This window comes from Thalassophryne amazonica, chromosome 17 (assembly GCF_902500255.1).
Source record: "Thalassophryne amazonica chromosome 17, fThaAma1.1, whole genome shotgun sequence".
Classification (NCBI taxonomy): Eukaryota; Metazoa; Chordata; class Actinopteri; order Batrachoidiformes; family Batrachoididae; genus Thalassophryne; species Thalassophryne amazonica.
This window is the reverse complement of record NC_047119.1, coordinates 65846196-65870317: the sequence shown is the minus strand read 5'-3', so window position 1 is coordinate 65870317 and position 24122 is coordinate 65846196. Positions and strand designations below refer to the sequence as shown.

The window sequence follows — 24122 nt, the reverse complement described above, 5'->3', positions numbered from 1 at the left end:
TGGGGGGGGAGGAAGACTGAGGACTGGAAGGAGAGGAACAATAGTAGCCAGTAAACCAGTAGCGAGTAGTATAGACCCTGTGCAATAACGTCACTGGGTCCCGCCCCCCCGCCATGTTGGAGGACAAGCAAACACTCCAACATGGCGGACGATGTAGAAAGAAGCGTTGAAGAGAGTGAATATCAAGCTAATTTACGCGCGGAGGATAAAGTTACATACAAAGAAAAGGTGAAAATCACTCAGAAAAAAAGCGCGCACCAAACACATTAAAAACACATTAAAAAGCACACACGCGCCAAACGTGGAAGAAAGCACGCACCAAACATTAAAAACACATTAAAAAGCACACGCACACACGCGCCAAACACTCGGAAAAAAGCACACACCAAACACATTAAAAACACATTAAAAAGCACACACGCAGTGTGTGTGGTTACTCAACTGCATGTACATATTGACAGTTTTGCATATTCTAGGATTTATAAGTGAAATAAATACTGTACATAAAATGCACTAGTTAAATAGGGAGACTGACCTTTAATGAAATGATCCGAACAGATCCGTAGATTGGCCAAACTGGACTTGGATGTAAGGTCACTTCTAGCTATCCGTGCTAGCCAGATTGCTCTCCTCTTTGAAGACAGTTCTCACGTATTTTCTCCGTCATGCTCGATAATTGCCGGTAACATGAAGAAACTGTGATTAGTTTCCCTGTTCTTACGATTACGACAGCCGATTATACCACAAAAACTCTGCATTTTATCGCAAATATCTGCAGCTAGCTAGTGTGCGCGTCTTGTTTGTCCCCCAACAAGGTGGAACGGAAGTTTCGTGACGTCATTTGCACAGGGTCTATTTCTGGTATTTACCTTTGTGTATTCATATTGACGTTTGCAAATTGTTTTTTATTTTCACTTTTGCTGCTATACAATGCTATTGGAACCTCAGTTTCCCTGAGGGAGTCTTCCCAAGGGATTAATAAAGTTCTATCTAATCAAATCTTATCTACTCGAATCCTATCTCACTCTGCATTCATTTAATATTTTATCATTGTAAAGCCCTCACATCCTTTGAATCTGAAATTCTTTACCTATACAGTGTCTTGAGTGTTTATCTAAAATCTCTTATTAGACAGTGGGCCAGAGGAGTTGTTTGGCTCACCTGGGGGAGGGGAGTAACCTATTATTTTATTAAAAGTTCAAGTCCCCTTGAGACAGAAAAGTGATGTCAATGCAGCCACAGCAGCTTTTAATTTTTATGGGCATATTTCAAATTGGCTGCCTTAGTATTTTGGGCATCATACTGTTGCTCACTCGGACATGCTAGAGAAGCAAATTTGGTGTGTAAACCTATGTTTTTGTGGTTAATACAGACAATGAGCATACTCTTATTCAGTTTGCACAATATTTGGTAAGGCATTTTGCACAAAGGCCACCAAATATGGCCTGTTTAGCAGGTTTTTTGTTTTTTTTTATTATTCTGTTATGGTAACAACTTAATTAAGAAATATATCTCAAATGATGGTTATTTCCTGATGAAATAGAAACAAGGTCTTGTCAGTATACATATGGTTATACAACCCCAATACAATGAGTTGCAAATCCTCTTCAACCTATATTTAATTGAATACACCACAAAGACAAGATGTTTAATGTTCAAACTGATAACTTTATTGTTTTTGTGCAAATACTTGCTCATTTTGAAATGGATGCCTGCAACACGTTTCAAAAAAGCTGGGACACCTTTCCTTCTAACAACACTCAATATGCGTTTGGGAACTGAGGACACTAATTGTTGAACCTTTGTAGGTGGAATTATTTTCCATTCTTGTATGATGTACGGCTTCAGTTGTTCAACAGTCCGGGGTCTCTGTTGTCGTATTTTGCTCTTCATAATGTGCCACACATTTTCAGTGGGTGACAGGTCTGGACTGCAGGCAGGCCAGTCTAGTACCCGCACTCTTTTACTATGAAGCCACGCTGTTGTAACACATGCAGAATGTGGCTTGGCATTGTCTTGCTGAAATAAGCAGGGACGTCCTTGAAAAACATGTTGCTTGGATGGCAGCATGTGTTGCTCCAAAACCTGGATGTACCTTTCAGCATTGATGGTGCCATCACAGATGTGTAAGTTGCCCATGCTGTGGGCACTAACACACCCCCCATACCATCACAGATGCTGGCTTTTGAACTTTGCGCTGGTAACAATCTGGATGGTCTTTTTCCTCTTTTGTCCGGAGGACACGACGTCCATGATTTCCAAAAACAATTTGAAATATGGACTCATCACACCACAGCACACTTTCCCACTTTTGCGTCTGTCCATTTCAAATGAGCTCGGGCCCAGAGAAGGCGGTGGTGTTTCTGGATGTTGTTGATATATGGCTTTCGCGTTGCATGGTAGAGTTTTAACTTGCACTTGTAGATGTAGTGACAAACTGTGTTAACTGACAATGATTTTCTGAAGTGTTCCTGAGTCCACGCGGTAAGATCCTTTACACAATGATGTCGGTTTTTAATGCAGTGCTGCCTAGGGATCAGTCACAGGCATTCACTGTTGGTTTTCGGCTGTGCCGCTTACGTGTAAAAGTTCTCCAGATTCTCTGAATCTTCTGTTTATATTATGGACTGTAGATGAGGGAGTCCCTAAATTCCTTGCACTTGAATTTAAACTTAAATTGCAATTGTTCTTAAACTGTTGGACTATTTTTTTCCATGCAGTTGTTCACAAAGTGGTCGTCTTCACCCCATCTTTGCTTGTGAACGGCTGAGCATTTTGGGGATGCTCCTTTTATACCCAATCATAACACTCACCTGTTTGCAATTAACCTGTTCACCTGTGGAATGTTCCAAACAGATGTTCTTTGAGCATTCATCAACTTTCCAAGTCTTTTTTGCCCTGTCCCAGCTTTCTTGAAATGTGTTGCAGGCATCCATTTCAAAATGAGAAAATATTTGTACAAAAACAATAAAGTTTATCAGTTTGAACATTAAATATCTTGTCTTTGTGGTGTGTTCAACTGAATATAGGTTGAAGAGGATTTGCAAATCATTGTATTCTGTTTTTATTTACATTTCACACAACGGCTCAACTTCATTGGAATTGGGGTTGTATATTCTGTGAAATAGTCAAATATATGAAGAGGTCATATACAAGAGAAAAACTGACCAAAGCTATTGAATTGAGAGTTGATGAAAAGCTACATATTCTAGCAACCAAGAGACAAGATAAGAAAATCATAGCGGTACCAGAGACATTGCTGCTGAGGCCCATCATCACTCATCCTGGTAGAAGGATCACACACGTGAATCGGATGAAGACAAGAATGAAGAAGAAACTGATGACTCTGAATCCCACTATCAGGAAATGGAAGCAGCATTCACAGACCTTCTAGGATTCAAACAAACTGAAATAGTAGAAAAGAAAGCAGTTATCCAAATATCTACCTCAAAAAGAAAACTAGATCCAGAACAGAGGCATTAAAGAGCTAAAAGAATCAACCAAAAAGCATCTCTGCAGAAAACGTGAAAGCGAGCTTGGCAAGTCAGTGCAGATCATTTTAGATGATAGAAGAAAACTCCTTGTGGCTCCAGACACCCTTGCACTTAGAGATGTGGTCATCAAAAACCAGACACTAAAGAGAGAACTTGACATGTGGAAGTCCAAAGAAATTTCAAAGGAGATTGACAAATCCTCAGCTCATATTAGATCAGTCATAGAAAATGACAGGAAATCAACACCATGGCCACATCACCCTTCAGAGATTGACAGTGTGCCATTCAGTATATCATATCACCTTGAAAGGTTTTTGCTGGGACTTCTGGCAGGTGATCCAGACAACAAAGCCCCATCTCGGAGAGTGGCAGCTCTTATCAAATCCTTCACTCAGGATACGCAGTGACCTGTGGACGGCAAAAGCCTCCAACACATTGGTTGCTCCCATATGCTGTTAAGACACTCACTGGTAATGTTGAAATCATCCATACCCTCAATCGCCTGGGACATGCTGTATCCTATTCCCAACTTCAGGAGAATGACACAGCATTATGCTTGCAGAAGATGGCGGCTTCTATGAATCAGCAAACTATTCTGCCTGCTTCTACAACCCCTGGCAAAAATTATGGCATCACCGGCCTCGGAGGATGTTCATTCAGTTGTTTAATTTTGTAGAAAAAAAAGCAGATCACAGACATGACACAAAACTAAAGTCATTTCAAATGGCAACTTTCTGGCTTTAAGAAACACTATAAGAAATCAGGAAAAAAAATTGTGGCAGTCAGTAACGGTTACTTTTTTAGACCAAGCAGAGGGAAAAAATATGGAATCACTCCAAACAAAAGTTCCAGCATCATCACCTTGCCCAATGCAGATTCGAGATTCATCACTGAATATGACTTTCATCCAGTCATCCACAGTCCACTATTGCTTTTCCTTAGCCCATTGTAACCTTGTTTTTTTCTGTTTAGGTGTTAATGATGGCTTTCATTTAGCTTTTCTGTATGTAAATCCCATTTCCTTTAGGTGGTTTCTTACAGTTCGGTCACAGACATTGACTCCAGTTTCCTCCCATTTGTTCATTTGTTTTGTTGTGCATTTTCGATTTTTGAGACATATTGCTTTAAGTTTTCTGTCTTGACGCTTTGATGTCTTCCTTGGTCTACCAGTATGTTTGCCTTTAACAACCTTCCCATGTTGTTTGTATTTGGTCTAGAGTTTAGACACAGCTGACTGTGAACAGCCAACATCTTTTGCAACATTGCGTGATGATTTACCCTCTTTTAAGAGTTTGATAATCCTCTCCTTTGTTTCAATTGACATCTCTCGTGTTGGAGCCATGATTCATGTCAGTCCACTTGGAGCAATAGCTCTCCAAGGTGTGATCACTCCTTTTTAGATGCAGACTAACGAGCAGATCTGATTTGATGCAGGTGTTAGTTTTGGGGATGAAAATTTACAGGGTGATTCCATAATTTATTCCTCAGAATTGAGTGAGTCCATGTTTTTTTCCCTCTGCTTGGTCTAAAAAAGTAACCGTTACTGACTGCCACAATTTTTTTTCTTGATTTCTTATAGTGTTTCTTAAAGCCAGAAAGTTGCCATTTGAAATGACTTTAGTTTTGTGTCATTTCTGTGATCTGCTTTTTTCCTACAAAATTAAACAACTGAATGAACATCCTCCAAGGCCAGTGATTCCATAATTTTTGCCAGGTGTTGTACAAAGAGTTTAATGCTGTTGTCCATGTGGAGCCTGGTCAGTGCGTCTTAAATGCATTTCTTCTGTTGTGAATGTACTGAGATACCCATAATGCACCTCTCATCACAGCATGTCCACACTAAAACCTTCAAAATTAGTGCATTACCTTAAAACTAAAACATATATCTGATATTTTCACTTTATAAAACTTCAGACGTGACATTAATTTAAATAACTTGTCCGAAATTAGTTTGGTTAAAATTTTAACCATAAGTTTAAAACTCTGTGCCTCTGGATGACTTGGGTGATATTACCAGCATATCAGTATGGGGTCAAAAGAAATGAGTTTGTTTTCTTTTCTGTGACCAGCTCTCCTTTGCCTGCAGAGGATAGAGCGGTTTCTTCTAGAACCAGCTCTCCTCTGTTTGCAGAGGATAGAACTGCGCATCTACTACAAAACATTTAACAGGTAGGTACTCAACTGATTATGGACTTCATAAACATTTGTAACTGTTAAGCTTTGTTTACTACGTCTGCAAAAATATGTTAGTGGTCTAAAAATTATTGGATCAAAAGTTATCGGAAGATAATTGGTCCGATGATGGTTTTCAAAGTTATCTGAAAAGCTAATCTGATAATGAAAACATTATCTTTGCTAATTAGCGGTTAGCGGATTAGTGGAACTGTGCCCACCACTGCTTGAAGAAGCCCTCTTAGGCAAGGGAACAGCACACAGGGTCAATGGTATTACTGTTCAACCTAAAGTCTACGGTGTTTCATTGCCAAGTATTAGGAAAACAAAACAAAGATTTGTTTGTACTAAAGACCAGGAACTTGAGGCATACATTTAAGGAGAAAGAACTGGTCCCCACTCACTACTTACATCCAGTGTTGGAGGTGAACACTGTAGAAGCTGCAATTGCAAGGGGCAAACCATTGAAATGGATACTTTCAAGGCATTCTGTAGAGGAAAAACAAACAATTGCAAGCTGGACTGGTTTTAAAATTAAAACCAGAGACTCTGTTTCTGTGTCAGAAGATACTGTTGGTAACAGATATGACCATGGTTTCTCAGATCTTGATCCAGTCAGAATCTGTGCGAGTCGAGTTATTCAAGAAATGAGGGGGAATAGTGGCTCTTACAGGCTGATTATTCGGCTAACGTGGCTCATCTCTGAGCATAACGCTAAAGGTTTGGTCTCACAGAATAACAAAGCCATGAATAATGAGCCTTGTATGGATTTGTCAGAAATTTCAGTGATTATTCGAATAATGAGCCACATATATGAAAATTGCGCAAACAATATATAAATGTAGATTATATATATAAGAAGAAATGAACATGCAACTGTTTTACCAAGCCATTATAATATAAACATTACAAATAATTAGAGGTGTTTTCAACAGCCAGACTCTGACAGAAAATAATTAATCCGCTATGAAATAATTATTTTATATACAGCAACCAGTGTACAAAACAGGTGGGATTGTCATAACAAAGTCTGTGAGAGGGCGGAAATAGCCTGTCCAAAATAGTCTGTCCTGTCCTCGTAGCTGCCAGGTACTTGGACAATGGACTTCTGACAGCCTCATCCTCACCTTTACCATGATCACTTGCAAGAAAACAAATAGACATGCAGATTTCAGGGGCAGATCCAGGGGGTGCACGCTTCCCCCCATTTCATCACATTCAACATTGTACAATTCAAGATCAAATGAATAAAAAAAAACAGATTATAAAGTGCTTGCCTGTCAACTCTCTCGATACCGTCAGGAGTCTCCCGATTTGGAGAGTTATCTTCCGACCTCCTGATTCATACTTAAAATCTCCCGATATCAAAGTTCACAAGCGAGGACCGCTGACAGATGAACAACGGACAGCGTCAAGACCCTCTGCGGGGCCGCTGAGTCTGTAAAACGGAGATATTCATCTAGCTGTTTAATTGTGACTACAAGGACTTAAAAAAATAAATAAATAAATAAATTGTGTAGTAACAAGCAGTGGCAGCAGACAAGCGGACATCCCTGATGGGGACTGAGAGGTCAGATAGGAGCCCGCGCGTGCGCTCTGGAGGGCAGCAGCAGCTTTCCAGGTAGAGGGTCTTCTGTGCATGATCATCCCTCTTTCAAATGCATTTTAAGTGAAAGAACAGAACAGACAGCCAATGACACTTTGTGTGCTCTTCTTAGCTGCACCTGTACTCTACTGTGCCATTCCATTTTATTTATTTAACAGTGAATATAGTTTTGTCTATTTGATTCTTTTACTTCTTATAGAAGTGTTTTACTTTTCTTTTCTTATTGATCCAAGAACACCAGATCCAATTCCTTGTATGTGCAAACTTACTTGGCAATCAATTCAAGTCTGATTTTGATTCAGACTCAGCTAAGATTGCAAGGCCAGTGACTTCAAACCTACAAAAGATAAACTCAAGGCTGCAAAGAATGCCACTTACCTCTACTGGACTTTTTTTTACTGTTATACATACTGTGCAATTAATGAATGAACGAACGAATGAATTAAATAAGGAATTCATAATTAGGATTAAATAATTAACTAATTAATAAGAAAGAAGGGGGGGGGGGGAGCCACAGTGCTCTACAAGGCTCAAGGGTGGGTTGTAGATTCATGATAAGTTTATGGCAAAAAAAAAAATCTCCCTTTCTGACATTTCCCAGAGTTGACAGGTATGAAAGTGTCTTTTGTCTGTGATTGTATTTTATGATGAACTATGCACCAAAATGCAGGAAATGGTACCTAAATGTGCATGGGAGAAAGAAAACTACGACGGAAACAAAAGTACGCAACACCAATCTCACTCTGTAATCGCAATGTCTGTGTGGATGAGGTGTTCCAGTGAATCCCCTAAAACAACATACAGCCCTAACTGTCTGCTGTATTGGTCCTTTATGTTTTTTGTCAACAATTCTCACCTTGGGAGTGAACCCCTAATTAGTAGACTTAAAGGAAGGATAGTTGTACTGTCATCATTCACATTGTTTATTGTTTATTTCTTATTTAAAAGGATCCCCTTTAGCTGACACCAAAACCTCAGCTAGTCTTTCTGGGGTCCAGAGAGTGGTGGGCACATGCTAACCAAAACGTTAGCTTTGTTAACTATTAATCCGCTAACTGACAAGTTAACTTTTATAAAGCTAAACTGATAAACCCCTAAAAAATTTGGTGTAGGTTACAGCTAAAAGTTAAACCGATAGCTTTTAGGCTGAATTTAAAGAAACTAATTCTGGATAAATTATCGAAATTAATGTCACCTCTGTCATTTTTTACAAAATGAAAATATCAGCTATATGTTGTAGTTTTAAAATAATGCACTAATTTGGAAGGTTTGAGCATTTACAGACACACATGCAAAAAGGCATTATGGGAAAATGAGCTTCCTGTCATCAGTGGTTGGTAGGTTTATATATATATATATATATATATATATATATATGTGTGTGTGTGTGTGTAAAAACCAATGCACAAGTTACTGTAATGTGTGTGTTGGTTTTTACAAATCAAGCTGTATTTGTAAATATGTCATATTTTTTTTCATTTGTAAAAAAAAAAAAGGCAATTTGAAAACTGATAATTCTGTTTGTTAATTCTTATAGTGAATGTGTGGCAATTGGTATTCACACTCCCATCTAGTAGATGTGAGTGTTCATGGCAGTTAGAGGAGTGATTTTGAATAAGGAAAATAGGGGTTTTTTTCTCACCAAAATTGGGTGCTGCACTCACTGCAATTTATTGTCTGGAATAGCCCCAGATTGCATTTCAGAGCTTCAAGAATTCAAAAATTTTCTAGAGGGGCATGCCCCCAGACCCCCCTAGTAATTTTATGTTTCAGCTTTTTTCATTTTTCACCACTTTCATCCCTGTACATCAGTGTTTTCAAAATTCTTTATTTATTTAGAATAGTCAGCTCATTTGACATTCTATTTACCAGTGATACACACTTTAAGATGTCAGTATGAATTTTATAAGCAGAAAAATACTTGGAAAATAAGAATATACAGTGGGGTAAAAAAGTATTTAGTCATCTCCTGATTGTGCAAGTTCTCCTACTTAGAAAGATGAGAGAGGTCTTTAATTTTCATCATAGGTTCTCTTCAACTATGAGAGACAAAATAAAAATAAAAAAATCCAGGACATCACATTGTAGGATTTTTAAAGAAATTATTATGGTGGAAAATAAGTATTTGGTCACATACAAACAAGCAAGATTTCTGGCTCTCGCAGACCTGTAACTTCTTCTTTAAGAAGCTTTTCTGTCCTCCACCTGTTACCTGTATTAATGACATTTGTTTGAACTTGTTATCTGTATAAAAGACACCTGTCCACAGCCTCAAACAGTCAGACTCCAAACTCAACCATGGCAAAGCCCAAAGAGCTGTCGAAGGACACCAGGAAGACAATTGTAGATGTGCACCAGGCTGGGAAGAGTGAATCTACAATAGTCAAGCAGGTTGGTGTGAATAAATCAACTGTGGGAGCAATTGTAAGAAAGTGGAAGACATACAAGACCATTGATAATCTCTCTCGATCTGGGGCTCCACGCAAGAAGTCATTCTGTGGGGTCAAAATGATCATGAGAACGGTGAACCAAAATCCCAGAACTACACAGAGGGACCTGATGAATGACCTGCAGAGAGCTGGGACCAAAGTAACAAAGTCTACACACTACGCAGAGAGGGACTCAAATCCTGCAGTGCCAGGTGTGTCCCCCTGCTTAAGCCAGTACGTGTCCAGGCCTGTCTGAAGTTTGCCAGAGAGCATATGGATGATCCAGAAGAGGATTGGGAGAATATCATGTGGTCAGATGAAACCAAAATAAATTTTTTTGGTAAAATTACAGACCTCTCTCATCTTTCTAAGTAGGAGAACTTGCACAATCAGGTGCTGACTAAATACTTTTTTTTTACCCCACTGTACATGTTGTTTTTAATATTGTATATAACCCAGGTGCTGTCCTTATTCTGAGACCATTATGGACTGTACATAAATTACCGGACACAATGCAACAGATGTTTGAAAGCTTTTTTACAGCACACAAATCCTCAGACAGTTCAGATTTTCACACTCTATCTTCAATTTTAAAGCAAATCAATGCATGTCAGTTATTTGCAAATTTGTAATGCTGAAAAAACATCATTTTTATCTTTTAGGTGAGGGCTAACTTCTGTATATAACTCTGCGTATCTGCAGCGTCAGCCTCTTTGCATACAATTCCAATTCCAGTGAAGTTGGGACATTGTGTAAAATGTAAATTAAAAACAGAATCCAATAATTTGCAAATCCTCTTCAACCTATATTCAGTTGAATACACCACAAAGACAAGATATGTAATGTTCAAACTGATATTTAATGTTCAAACTTTACTGTTTTTGTGCAAATATTTGCTCATTTTGAAATGGATGCCTGCAACACGTTTCAAAAAAGCTAGGACTGTGGTATGTTTCCCACTGTGTTACATCACCTTTCCTTCTTACAACACTCAATAAGCATTTTGGAACCGAGGACACTAATTGTTGAAGCTTTGTAGGTGGAATTCTTTCCCATTCTTGCTTGATGTACGACTTCAGTTGTTCAACAGTCCGGGGTCTTCGTTGTCGTATTTTGCACTTCATAATGCACCACACATTTTCAATGGGCAACAGGTCTGGACTACACGCAGGCCAGTCTAGTACCCCGCACTCTTTTACTACGAAGCCACACTGTTGTAACACGTGCAGAATGTGGTTTGGCATTGTCTTGCTGAAATAAGCAGGGACGTTCCTGAAAAGATGTTGCTGGATGGCAGCATGTGTTGCTCCAAAACCTGGATGTACCTTTCAGCATTGATGGTGCCATCACAGATGTGTAAGTTGCCCATGCCATGGGCACTAATATACCCCTATACCATCACAGATGCTGGCTTTTGAACTTTTTGCTGGTAACAATCTGGAAAGTCTTTTTCCTTTTTTGTCCAGAGGACACGACATCCATGATTTCCAAAAACAATCTGAAAAGTGGACTCATCAGACCACAGCACACTTTTCCACTTTGCGTCTGTCCATTTCAAATGAGCTCGGGCCCAGAGAAGGCGGCGGCATTTCTGGATGTTGTTGATGTATGGCTTTCACTTTGCATGGTAGAGTTTTAACTTGCACTTGTAGATGTAGCGACAAACTGTGTTAACTGTTAACTAGGGGAGGTGATGGTCTAGTGGTTAAGGTGTTGGGCTTGAGTCCAGAAGATCATGGGTTCAAATCCCCGCCTGACTGGAAAATCACTCGGGGCCCTTGGGCAAGGCCTTTAATCCTGTATTGCTCCAAGTGTGTAGTTGAGCACCTTGTATGGCAGCACCCTGACATCGGGGTGAATGTGAGGCATAATTGTAAAGCGCTTTGAGCATCTGATGCAGATGGAAAAGCGCTATATAAATGCAGTCCATTTACCATTTAACTGACAATGGTTTTCTGAAGTTTTCCTGAGCCCATGCGGTAAGATCCTTTACAAAATGATGTTGGTTTTTAATGCAGTGCCGCCTGAGGGATTGCATGTCACGGGCATTCAGTGCTGGTTTTCGGCCTTGCCGCTTACATGTAGAAAGTTCTCCAGATTCTCTGAATTTTCTGATTATATTATGGACTGTAGATGATGGAATCCCTAAATTCCTTGCAAGTGAACATTGAGAAACACTGTTCTTAAACTGTTGATCTATTTTTTCATGCAGTTGTTCACAAAGTGGTGATCCTCGGCCCATCTTTGCTTGTGAACGGCTGAGACTTTTGGTTATGCTCCTTTTATAACCAATCATGAGTGTCCTCGGTTCCCGAACACTTATTGTGTGTTGTTAGAAGGAAAGGTGATGTAACACAGTGGTTAACATACCACTGCCCCAGCTTTTTTGAAAAATGTTGCAGGCATCCATTTCAAAATGAGAAAATATTTGTACAAAAACAATAAAGTTTATCAGTTTGAACATTAAATACCTTGTCTTTGTGATGTGTTCAACTGAATATAGGTTGAAGATGATTTGCAAATCATTGTATTCTGTTTTGATTGACATTTTACACAACGTCCCAACTTCATTGGAATTGGGGTTGTATGAGACACCTCAGAAACACACCTTCTCATCATGATGTTTTCGTCTAGTCTGTAGGGTTGATACCTGTCTCCTAGACTGAAACAAAGATAGTTTCCAGTGCCAGGAGAACAGCCTGGTGGAGATGAGAGGTGTCTTTAAAGGATCCATGGATACCTCTCGAATGAATTTGTGTCAAGTGAGCAGTTACTTAAGCACACTATATGAGAAGTATCACTTGCATTGTGAGGAAGCATAAGCTTCAAATTTTAGACCATGTCACGAGTTTCTCTGTGCATGATTAAGCACACAGATGTCTCACTGTTGAAGACCTCATTGGTTGGAGAAGACCAAGAGGATGCGGAAGCTTCACCTGGCTGTGGCAGACAGATTAATTTAAAAATGTGGGGGTGGACTTCTTGTGTGCCTGGGTAGATGCCATCCAGGACCCAAGGCGGTCCCAAGGTTTTATGAATGCAACAAATCATAATACCAGCACATGGTCCCACATTTGATGTTTCCGATTTGTAGATGCAATCAGATTCCAAGCACTGTGGATTTTCAGTAATAGAAAGCTGCTAATGGACAGACGTACAGCAATAAAAACACAATAAAAACCACTTGTGTTTCAGTTATCTGTCCTCATCATATTGCAGTGTTGTGATGGTGTGGGCCCATGCAATAATGGCTTTTAATCATTGACAAGCAAATTGTTGTCTGGAACTTGCTTGATTCTCTCCATCTGAAACAACAGAATGGGATAAGCTGCTCATAATTGTATAATTTGAGTTCAAAATTATATTCTCATTTGTATAAAAATAGTAATAAAACATGATCTTGAATTTTTTTTGCACTCCACTGTAAAGAAAACCTTGAAAATATTTTGTTTTTGTTCTCAGAAGTGATATGAATTTGCTAATAACGAATGGTGTAATTTTAACAATTTCATTAGTTTTTCATTGAGCAACAAATGAAATTGGTCCTTTCTTGCTCTCCAAGGTATCAAGAAAATGAAAAAGCCTGGTCAGATCCCATTGACTGTGCATCCAGGAACAAGGAGCCAGTGGTTTTAACAGACTTTAATAACTTTTCTGTGGACATCCGTATGCCTGGAGTTGTCCCTTCTGAGGTGAGTCTTTTTTGTTCTAACTTTTTTTAATGTACCAGTATAGATGCAATAGGTTTAAACAAACACTATTTATACAAAACAGATTGCTCTCTCAGCAATCAATATATTCTTACCCTCAGAAGCCTCACCCATTATATGTTTGTAGTCTCCTGACTGCATGAGTTAAACCTCTAATACCTTTTATGAGAAACAACTTGGATACTATCTGAGATTAATTTGATAAATTTGGGATAAGAAAATGACAAATATATCATGGAAAAAGAATGTTTGAGATTTTATATTCATAAATTTATGATGTTAAAAAAAATTCTCTGAGATGAACGTCACATTTTACAAGATGATTTTTTTTTCCCCCCAACCAAGAAATCACATGGCTGCACTTCACACCACAGATGCCACCACATGCAACCACCACAGAAAACCCTCCTCATACATACAATATATAGCACCTACTTATGACGTTTGCGGATATATATCCTATCTATCTAATATGTAACGCTGACCGTGTGGGCGTGTGTATATGCGTGCGTATGTGTTTGCTATGCACAGCCACAATAATTTACCAATTCACACCAAACTTTCTATGTTGACTGGGGGCACTAAGGGGGAGGTCACTGGGGCCCTTACGTTGAAAGTGTACGTACGCAAACACACACACACACACACACACACACACACGGTCAGCTTTATATATTAAATCACGACCTGCTCACTAGAGCCCTTATTTTCACAGTTCACATGGTACTCAGGTCGGGTAGCAAGCATCACACTTTACTTACTACATAGTAGCGGCTGGCTAGGGTGCACTTTAATTAGAATCTGAATGGGCCAGTTATAGTGCGCATTTTTTTCAATTAAAATGTACCTGCTATGTACGACATGGCAGAGCATTGCAGTGATATGTCATGCTATCACCTTGAGTCTCATGGATGTCACACATTGCTCAATGAAGATTAATGATGACACCATGCACACAATGCAACGCAATCGCTGGTCCGTCCAAGGAGGGGGGCATGCCAGCGCCAAGCGTCACAGAGGCCAAGGCCAGTGCATGTGGTTGCTAGTCTTCCGTTGTATGCAGTGGTGGGCACAGATAACCAAAAAATTAACTTAACAGATAATCACATAACTGAAAAGTTATCTTTGATAAAGATAAAATGATAAACCACCCAAAAATGTATCGGAAGTTACAGATAACCGATGACCGATAAATTCCAGTTTTGTCTCTGGTACATTTGCAACTACTAACAAACTGAATTTGAGTTTTAACACCACGATCGCTTCTGGTAACATCAAAAGCGACAGTAGACCCAAACATTGAGCCCCCACTTATGTCTTTGAACATCTTGCCCCCTGCTGGAAGCTCTTGTTTACTATATGGCTTCCAGCACAGAAGCAAGCTGAGAGCAGCTGCAAAGCCCAGCTCTCTGCCCAGTCACAATGTTCCGGTCAGGCGGAGGACTTGGAAAATAAAGCTCTGCTGAGTTATGGTTTGTTGTATAAATAAAATTAATACTGATAGAATAACTCCATTATTGTCATTTCTGTCATTTGTGCAAAGTTAAAATATAACATATATCTTTTAATGTTGAATAATGTACTAATTCTGAAGTTTTGTAAAAACCACAGACAGATCGCAAAGCATTCTGGGTAAAATGTGCCTTTTCTGCTAAACACTGATTGGTTGAGTCATTCATTATGTAAACCAACACGTTAATGTGTCATGTGTTGTTTACAGATAAATGTGCTTTTGTAAAATATTACATTTTTTATTCATAAAAACAGGCATTTTTACGGAGCCCTGGAAGTGTCATCGCAAAATGTTTTGCATGTGGAGAGAAAGTGCGCACGTTTTTTTATATTGTGCGCACGTTTTTTTTATATTGTAAAACGTGCACTCAATATTGTCTTGACACATAAATGTTGGCTATTCGCCCTATTGACGTTTCAAATCCCGCAAAACCTCGGAGAGGTCACCGTGCTGCGAAATATCAGTAACATTGAGAACTGCATTGAGATGCTCTGATCACGCTGCACTTTAACCGCTGCACACAGACAACACCATTAACATCGCAACATAAAACTATTTTTATATTGCGGCTAAAACTCTCATGAATATAGTCTCTGTGTTTTTAGACGTTGTTATTGCGTTTATTTTATGTAAACATGCGAGAATCACAGGCTGTCTCTGTTATTTTCAATGGGAGCTGCTGCGAGCTACGCTCGTTTCCTGATCATGTTCTGGGGGAAAGTGAAGTTTGCACTTTAACGTCTTGATTATTGTTCTTTACAACACTGTTTGTCCTCTTTGTTCCAGACTAATATATATAATATGTCTGAAATTCGGTTCGCGTTTATTAAATTTCACACAGATTAAACGTAACAGACATGGATTATTTGTTATAATTATTTTAGCAAGTTTTCAGGGTATCATGCAGCAGTCTCTTATTAACATGATGAAAAGCATAAAAAATTACATTTTTGTAGTATAATATTCATTTGCAACTGTCATTGTGTTGATTCTCTGTATGTTGTTTGACTGCAGTGACTCTCTGGCATGCAAGGGATAATGGGATACGTCAATAGGGCGAATGAACACTACTGGCCAGTAGATGGCAGTAGAGACCTTGAAAACTTGCCAAAACAAAATTCCAGATAATCCGTGTCTGCTACATTTAAGATGCGTGGAATTTAATGAACGCAGACACAATAACAACATCTATAAACCCAGAGAATATATTCACGAGAGAGACATGACATTAATTTAAATAACTTGTCCGAAAATAGTTTGGTTAAAAGTTGAACCATAAGTTAAAAATGTATGCCTCTGGATGACTTGGGTGACATTGCCCGCTTTTCAGTATGTTGGGCTTTAGAATACAAAGCTTCTACACTTTGTTAATTCAGGTTTTCATCACAAAAGATTTACTACATGCATACATTGTAAGCAGCTGGTATGTCAGAGTGGGGTTCTTCTTTGTCAGGTTCCTCATAGATCTTTAGGTTGTTTTTCACCTGTCGCCAGATATTGTCAGTATGAAACCCCTCTAAGCACCACATGCACAGTACAGCATACCATAAATGCTGTATGTTTTGTTTAGCTAAAATGATACACATGAATAAAAGTTCAATCAGGAATATATATAACAACTGCGTTTTTCCTGGAATTTGAATAAGATCTACTAGGACGACACATAAGGCTTGAGATGGCCTATACTCTAAGCATCCTTTGCCAGGTCTAACTGGACATATAGTTGCTCATGTATCAAGTTTTACTTATATATCAGGCTCATATACAGTGTCCATTTCTCACACTTTCTCTTGTATTATACATATTGCAGTTTTAATGCAAGCGTAAGACTGTGAAGTTAATTGTAATCTAGTTGTTATGGTTGAAGTGGATGTCTGCAGCATTTCAGTATCATGGCTTTCTTATTCACTGCAAAGAGGATTTTAAAATAGGTGCTGATCTCATAGTGCTATTGTTTTTGGACATTTGTCAAGGTAAAAACCAAGAAAGGGGAAACGGGTTGTGCTAGTTTTTTCTTTAAATAGCACCACTTTAACATTTACCTTCTCTGACTGAAGTAACTGAATTTGATAAACATATGCTTGATTCAAACTCTACCCAAAGATTGTGTAATTTCAGATATTTCTGACATAACATGAAGGTATTTGGTGTTGAGATAAACTCTATGAAACTACGTGCCCAGTATCTTGGTGAAACCATTTATTATTCTAAATGTTGTTTAAAAAATGTGTCAAACAGTTTTGGTGTAATTTTTATGAAATGATGGATATTTCTTTGATATTTTAGTCGGATACTTACCTGTGCATGGCAGTTCCCGTACCAACTAGTCGAGATGCGTATGTTGGTGAGTATATGCTCTTTGCAATGCTTTCACATGACAAGTAAACTTTAAAGGTGTGGAACATTCTCCATGTTAAGATGCATCAATATGTGAAAGAGAACAATTCTGCTTAGATGTAATGACAAAACATAACTGAGACACGAAAGAAAAAAAAATCAACCCTATGCTAATATAAACATCTAATATGGATTTAATTGTAATTAAAATAATTTTCTTGAACAAATTGTAGTCATCAGTCTGCTCTTCTGTTTTCCCAACTGTCACTTGCACAATTGTCACTTGCACAATTTCCTTGACACACACACACACACACACACACACACACACACACACACACACACACACACACACACACACACACACACACACGCACACACACACACATCAGACATGCAGTCTCTGTGCTAAGAGGCTGAACTGCACTTCACAGAGCAGAGCACAGTGCAGATCTTGTGTAGTTTGTACTTTAATTTTATTGTTGGAAAATTGGTAAAGTGTTTGAAATGACAGGTGTTATTTCCACTTTCTCTGCTTTTCAAAGTCTTTCAGTAATCATCATCATTCCACACCTGCTTTACATTATCTTGATCCTCACAACAGTATCTGTCACAGTTTTATTCTGTCCTTCCACCCCAAAAGAAAGAGATCACCAAAAATACTGCTTTAAAGTCAGTCATTCAGCACATTATGAATTCACTCCTCTAGTAAAAATGGTTCTACATAGCAGGGTGAAAGCTTTGGTAAGTAGATATTATTTTTCAGAGAGGATATATGTAAACTTAGTTGCAACAATGATGATGCAGCAAAAAGTATTGTGACATCAGTATGCTCAAACATTTGAGAGAAAATGATCAAAGAACAGACTTAAAAATGTCTTTCAACATTCTGTGCAGTTTAGTCATCATGGACTAAGTTGTTTTACTTCACTCAGTGGCAATAGGGATGTCCCTAAAGAGTCAAATTGCCACAAATTGCTGGAGTTTATTGTTTTTTTTATTTTTTATACAGGAACAGTGCAAACACAGAAATTGGCCATGATACAATTGAACTTTGGAGCATGTGCTAACTGCTGCCTTACGGTGTTCTCCCAAGAGCAGGGGGAAGCTCACTATTGAGACAGAAATTAGTTGTAGTGGGGAGACACAAATGAAATGTAAAACTGATGATGGAACATTGTTCTGCTAACAGGCTGTACCTGTGGCAGCAGAAGCAACAAATTAAGAAAATTAAATACTGAGCCCAACATGCCAGCTAGTTAGTGGTTATGCATCTAATCATTTAGCATTTTTAACCATGTAGTTTGCATGTTCTTCCCGTGTTTGTGTGGGTTCGGGTGCTTCGGCTTCCTCCCACATCCAAAGACATGCAGGTTAGGTGGATTGGAGACTTTAAATTGTCCGTAGGTGTGCGTGTGGGTGTGTCAGTGTGTTTGTTTGTCTATACGTGACCCTGCGACATACTGGCGTCCTGTCCAGGGTGTACCCTGCCTCACGCCCTATGACTGCTAGGATAGGCTCCAGTCCCCCACGACCCTTAATTGGAGTAAGCGGTTGAAGATGAGTGAGTGAGTGAGTACATCATGAACTATGTTTTGGAAAACAGCTAGGGCACCAGTCAAACCAAATGGCATAACCACATATTCATAATGCACACTGGGGGTATTAGGTTGTCTTTTATTCACGCTCCTTACTTTACTTGACAACATGACAAGCAAATTTAATGAAAATAGTAGTGTCCTGTAACAGTTCAAAAGCAAACAGTAGAAAAAGGAGGGAGTACTCGTTTTATAGTTGTGCCATTGAGACCTGTGTAGTCTGCAGGTACAGCTCAAAAAATTAGTATGTTGTGAAAAAGTACAATATTTTTGGCAAGTTATTTCAATTTTTCGCAGTATTCTAGAATCATTACATATAAACTCAAATGTTTCAAGCATTTTTCATGTTCATTTTGAAAAATTATATATAACGTAAAATATAACGCAATAAGGGATGTCCCGATCAGGTTTTTTTTTGGTCCCGATCCGATTCCGAGTCATCTGATTTTGAGTATCTGCCGATACCGAGTCTCAATCCGATACTTTAAAAAACTGAATGAACAATGAACAAATGCTAAATATATAATATTTTCATTTTAATCACCGTATTTTATTATTTATCACTTAAACAGTGCACTTCTCCTTGAGGTAGCTTGAACAATCAAGTAATAATCTACCAGACTTTAAAAAGGTACAAATTTCCATGTTATTTTATTTGTCTTAAAATAAATGTCCAAGGTTCCTTATGTTAAACAAGAAATTATCTAATCTGAAATAACAGGTGGTTTTAATTTACAGATGAAAAGTTTCTAAAGAACCATTTATTGATTTAGCTATTTTAATTACAAGTGTTCTAAACTTTTTTAAACAGTAATCAGAAATTTTGAGGTAACAAACAACAACAAAAAACATTTCCAAGGATTTTTCTTCAGAAAACTTCTCTATAAATGAGCAGTCCTGTGACATGTTTCTGTTTTGTACAGATCAGTGGTTTCTCTAGTCTTCCATGTTTTGGCCCGACGCGTCGTTCCTATTGGACAGCGTGAAGCTACGTCACAGCTCAGAGCGTCAAAAGTTGGATTGGGTTGAACTTATGTTTTTTCTTCTGTTCAATAAAAAAAATTTAAAAAAGAGTGGGTTGAACTTTGACTGTGTCAGCCTGCCGACAAGCAGCAATCCGCACTTCCGTCAGAAGTGTCGCTTTAGCTCGGCTTTTAACGCGACGCTTCTGATGCCTCTAATAAGCAACACGTTTCATTGAAAATAATGCTTTTTACACCGATTCTTGACGCTTCTGACGCTTCCGATGCGTGAAAGGCCCATTAATCTGCAATAATGAGCTTGAAATAGCGCTGATCAAAATAATGAGGATAAAATCTGTATCGGATTCCTGATCGGGATGCAATGTCCGATTTCGATCAAGTCTGAAACCACGTGATCGGATCGGAACATCCCTAAACGAAATGCTAAAATGCTCTTGGCCAATAAGCATAAAAATAGGAAACAGAATGTGACCTTTGGACATCTTAAAATTGTTCAAAGTTAGTCATCTTTGAACTTGTGTGAGGTATATGTCCCAAGAGTGTTCTCTGTGAATTTGAAGACCCTGGCAGTAACAGGACTGGACTAATGCTGAGCACAGATGAACCGACGGACAAACGCAAAACCTTTGCATGGCCATATGTTGGCCTCAGGTAAAAATAAAAAGCAAAAATCTCAAAATAGGAGAAGATTTTATTTCAAGTTTAGGTATCTCAGTATTTATGCAGTATAACGACCATGAATCTCACAGTCTGCTTCAGTACACACAGCGACAATCATGGGGAAGACTACTGACTTGAAAGTTGCCCAGGTGACACCCACTGACACCCACCACAAGAAGTGCAAGCCATAGAGGGTCATTGCTGAAAAGGCTGGCTGTTCACAAAGTGCTGGATCAAAGCAAATTCATGGAAAGTTAACTGGAAGGGAAATGTGCGCCTGGAAAAGATGCAACTGGTCTGACTAACTTTGAGAAGATTTTCAAGGAAAGCCAATTTAAGAATTTCCTGATGTTGGTCCACTGTGTTTTATCAAATCCAAAGTCCACATAACCATTTGCCAGGATATTTTAGAGCACTTCATGCTGCCATCTGCTGATAAGCTTTATGGAGAAGTTGTTTTCTTTTTCTAGCTGGACTTGGCACCTGCCCACAGTACCAAAACTACTAATTACTGGTTTTCTGACCATGGTATGACTGTATGTGATTGACCAATCAACTGATCTGACCTGGACCCCACAGAGGATCTCCATCCATCCATCCATTTTCTTCCGCTTTATCCGGAGTCAGGTCGCGGGGGCAGCAGCTCAAGCAAAGCCGCCCAGACCTCCCGATCCACACACACCTCCTCCAGCTCCTCCAGGGGAACCCCAAGGCGTTCCCAAGCCAGCCGAGAGATGTAGTCCCTCCAGCGTGTCCTGGGTCTTCCCCGGGGCCTCCTCCCAGTGGGACGTGCCTGGAACACCTCTCCAGCGAGGCGTCCAGGGGGCATCAGGAAAAGATGCCAAAGCCACCTCAACTGACTCCTTTCGACGTGGAGGAGCAGCGGCTCAACTCCGAGCTCCTCCCGAGTGACCGAGCTCCTCACCCTATCTCTAAGGGAGCGCCCAGCCACCCTGCGGAGGAAACTCATCTCGGCCGCTTGTACTCGCGATCTCGTTCTTTCGGTCATGAGCCAAATCTCATGACCATAGGTGAAGATCGGAACGTAGATCGATCGGTAAATCGAGAGCTTTGCCCCCCTACTCAGCTCTCTCTTCACCACGACGGTCCGATACAGCGACCGCATCACTGCAGATGCTGCACCGATCCGTCTATCGATCTCACGCTCCATCCGTCCCTCACTTGTGAACAAGACCCCGATATACTTAAACTCCTCCACTTGAGGCAAGGACACTCCACCGACCTGAAGAGGGCAAAGCACCTTTTTCCGGTCGAGAACCATGGCCTCGGATTTGGAGGTGCTGATTTTCATCCCGGACACTTCACACTCGGCTGCAAACCGCCCCAGTGCACGCTTCTGTGGTTCCCAAACCAGACCCCCTCTACACCCTGGCTGCGCCTAGAAATTCTGTCCATAAAAATAATGAACAGAACCGGTGACAAAGGGCAGCCCTGGCGGAGGCCAGCGTGCACTGGAAACAGGTTTGACTTACTACCGGCAATGCGAACCAAGCTCCTGCTGCGGTCGTACAGGGACCGGATAGCCCTTAGCAAAGGACCCCGGACCACGTACTCCCGGAGCACTCCCCACAGGGTGCGCCGAGGGACACGGTCGAATGCCTTCTCCAGATCCACAAAACACATGTGGACTGGTTGAGCAAACTCCCATGAACCCTCGAGCACCCGATGGAGCGTGTAGAGCTGGTCCAGTGTGCCGCGACCAGGACGAAAACCACACTGCTCCTCCTGAATCCGAGGTTCAACCATCGGTCGAATTCTCCTCTCCAGTACTCTGGAATAGACCTTACCAGGGAGGCTGAGGAGTGTGATCCCCCTATAGTTGGAACACACCCTCTGATCCCCCTTCTTAAACAGAGGGACCACCACCCCGGTCTGCCAATCCAGAGGCACTGTCCCCGATCGCCACGCGATGTTGCAGAGGCGCGTCAGCCAAGAGAGCCCCACAACATCCAGAGACTTAAGGTACTCAGGACGGATTTCATCCACCCCAGGAGCCTTGCTACCAAGGAGCTTTCTAAGCACCTCGGTGACTTCGGCCTGGGTAATGGATGAGTCTGCCTCCGAGTCCCCAGTCTCTGCTTCGTCTTCGGAAGACGTGACGATGGGATTGAGGAGATCCTCGAAGTACTCCTTCCACCGCCCAACAAAGAGGACCCACAGAGGATCTGTTTGGTATTATCAAGAACAATGTGAGCCATAAAACCCAAGAGTACAGATAAGATGAAGGCCACTATCAAAGCAACCTGGGCTTCCTTAACACCTCATCTATACCACAGGCTGATCATTGCTATGCCACGCAACTTTGATGCAGTAATTCATGCAGAAGGAGCACCAGTCAAGTATTGAGTGCATAAATGAACCTACTTTTCAGAAGTTTAACATTTCTGTATTATAAATCCTTTTTTATTGATTGATCTTAAGTTTAATATAATTCTGAGATATGTTTTTGATATTTCTGAAGCAGGAGGCCATCATTATCAACATTTAAATAAAAAAAAAAGCTTGGAACATTTGAGTTTATATGCCATGAGTCTACTCTAGAATCTATAAAATTTTCATTTTCTGAAATAGTTGATGAAAAATTTTGGTTTTCCACATTATTCAAATGTTTTGAGATGTCCCTATATGCAGGGTCGATGAGATTTGTCTTTCTTCTCAAAAACGTAAAATACTGCTCCAGTAGCAACTGAAGAAGACCTGATGATGTTAGCAGCCAAATCCTCATCAACACATGAAGTTCAAGACCAGAGAGCAAGTTGAGACATCCTTTGGGGATACTGCTCCAGGAAGGAAGTTGATACCATATTCATAGGTTTGATGAGGAGGAAGAGAAGTAGCTGTTCTTTTATTGAACACTTCCTCAAGGCTGGACCTTACCAGCAACAACTTGAGTAGTTGTTGCTGGTAAAGTCAGGAGGGGAAACTGTCAGCTCCTGGTGCCTAGGTTGCTCTCAAGAAGACTTGGGTGGAGACACAGGTGGAACCTCACCGAGTTTCCCACCCTGCGATGTTATTCTTTGAAGACCATTCAATGAGGGAATTTATGAGTAGATGCAGGGATATTGAATTACAAGTGTTTGGTATGGTTACTTGACATCTCCAGGTCTAGAGGTGCTGTCCTTTGGCTGATGAGATCCAGCAGCCAACCATCCAGAGTGTTGTTACAAAGAAGTTCTTTGAGCATTTCTAGGGTGATGCCAAGTTGTAGTTCACAAAACTCCAGACAGATGTCTGGAGTTGACAAATACACCCACCTCAGTCAGACCAGAAGCGAAGAGTAATGTGGCAGAAATGAGTGGCCATGTTGTTAAGGATGACACAGAGGCACAGTACACCAGATGTCCTTCATTTATGGGTGAGCCCCATCTTTTAGTGGACAGGAAGCAATAAAATGTCCGGACAATAGAGGCACAGAGCTAGTTTGACACACCGCTGTCACTCTGTGGGGCAATCGTTACTCCAACCTGCATGGGTTTATCTATGCTAAGTTAAGCTCTGACCACTGATGTGGAGGTCATTGGTTGGACCAGGACCTACAGTTACTGACTGCATTGGCTGGAAGAGATCCAGGCTTTCTTGAGTCGCTACCACTTGCTGGT

At 40.2% G+C, this 24122-nt stretch overlaps 1 protein-coding gene across 1 annotated transcript in view; it reads left to right on the top strand.

Moving 5' to 3' along the window:
- pam (peptidylglycine alpha-amidating monooxygenase) overlaps positions 1–24122 on the top strand; it is a 180383-nt gene that overhangs the window by 18291 nt on the left and 137970 nt on the right. Inside the window, 2 exon segments of the mRNA XM_034192957.1 lie at positions 13264–13393; positions 17211–17268. Of these exon segments, the coding sequence (XP_034048848.1) occupies positions 13264–13393; positions 17211–17268 (188 nt within the window).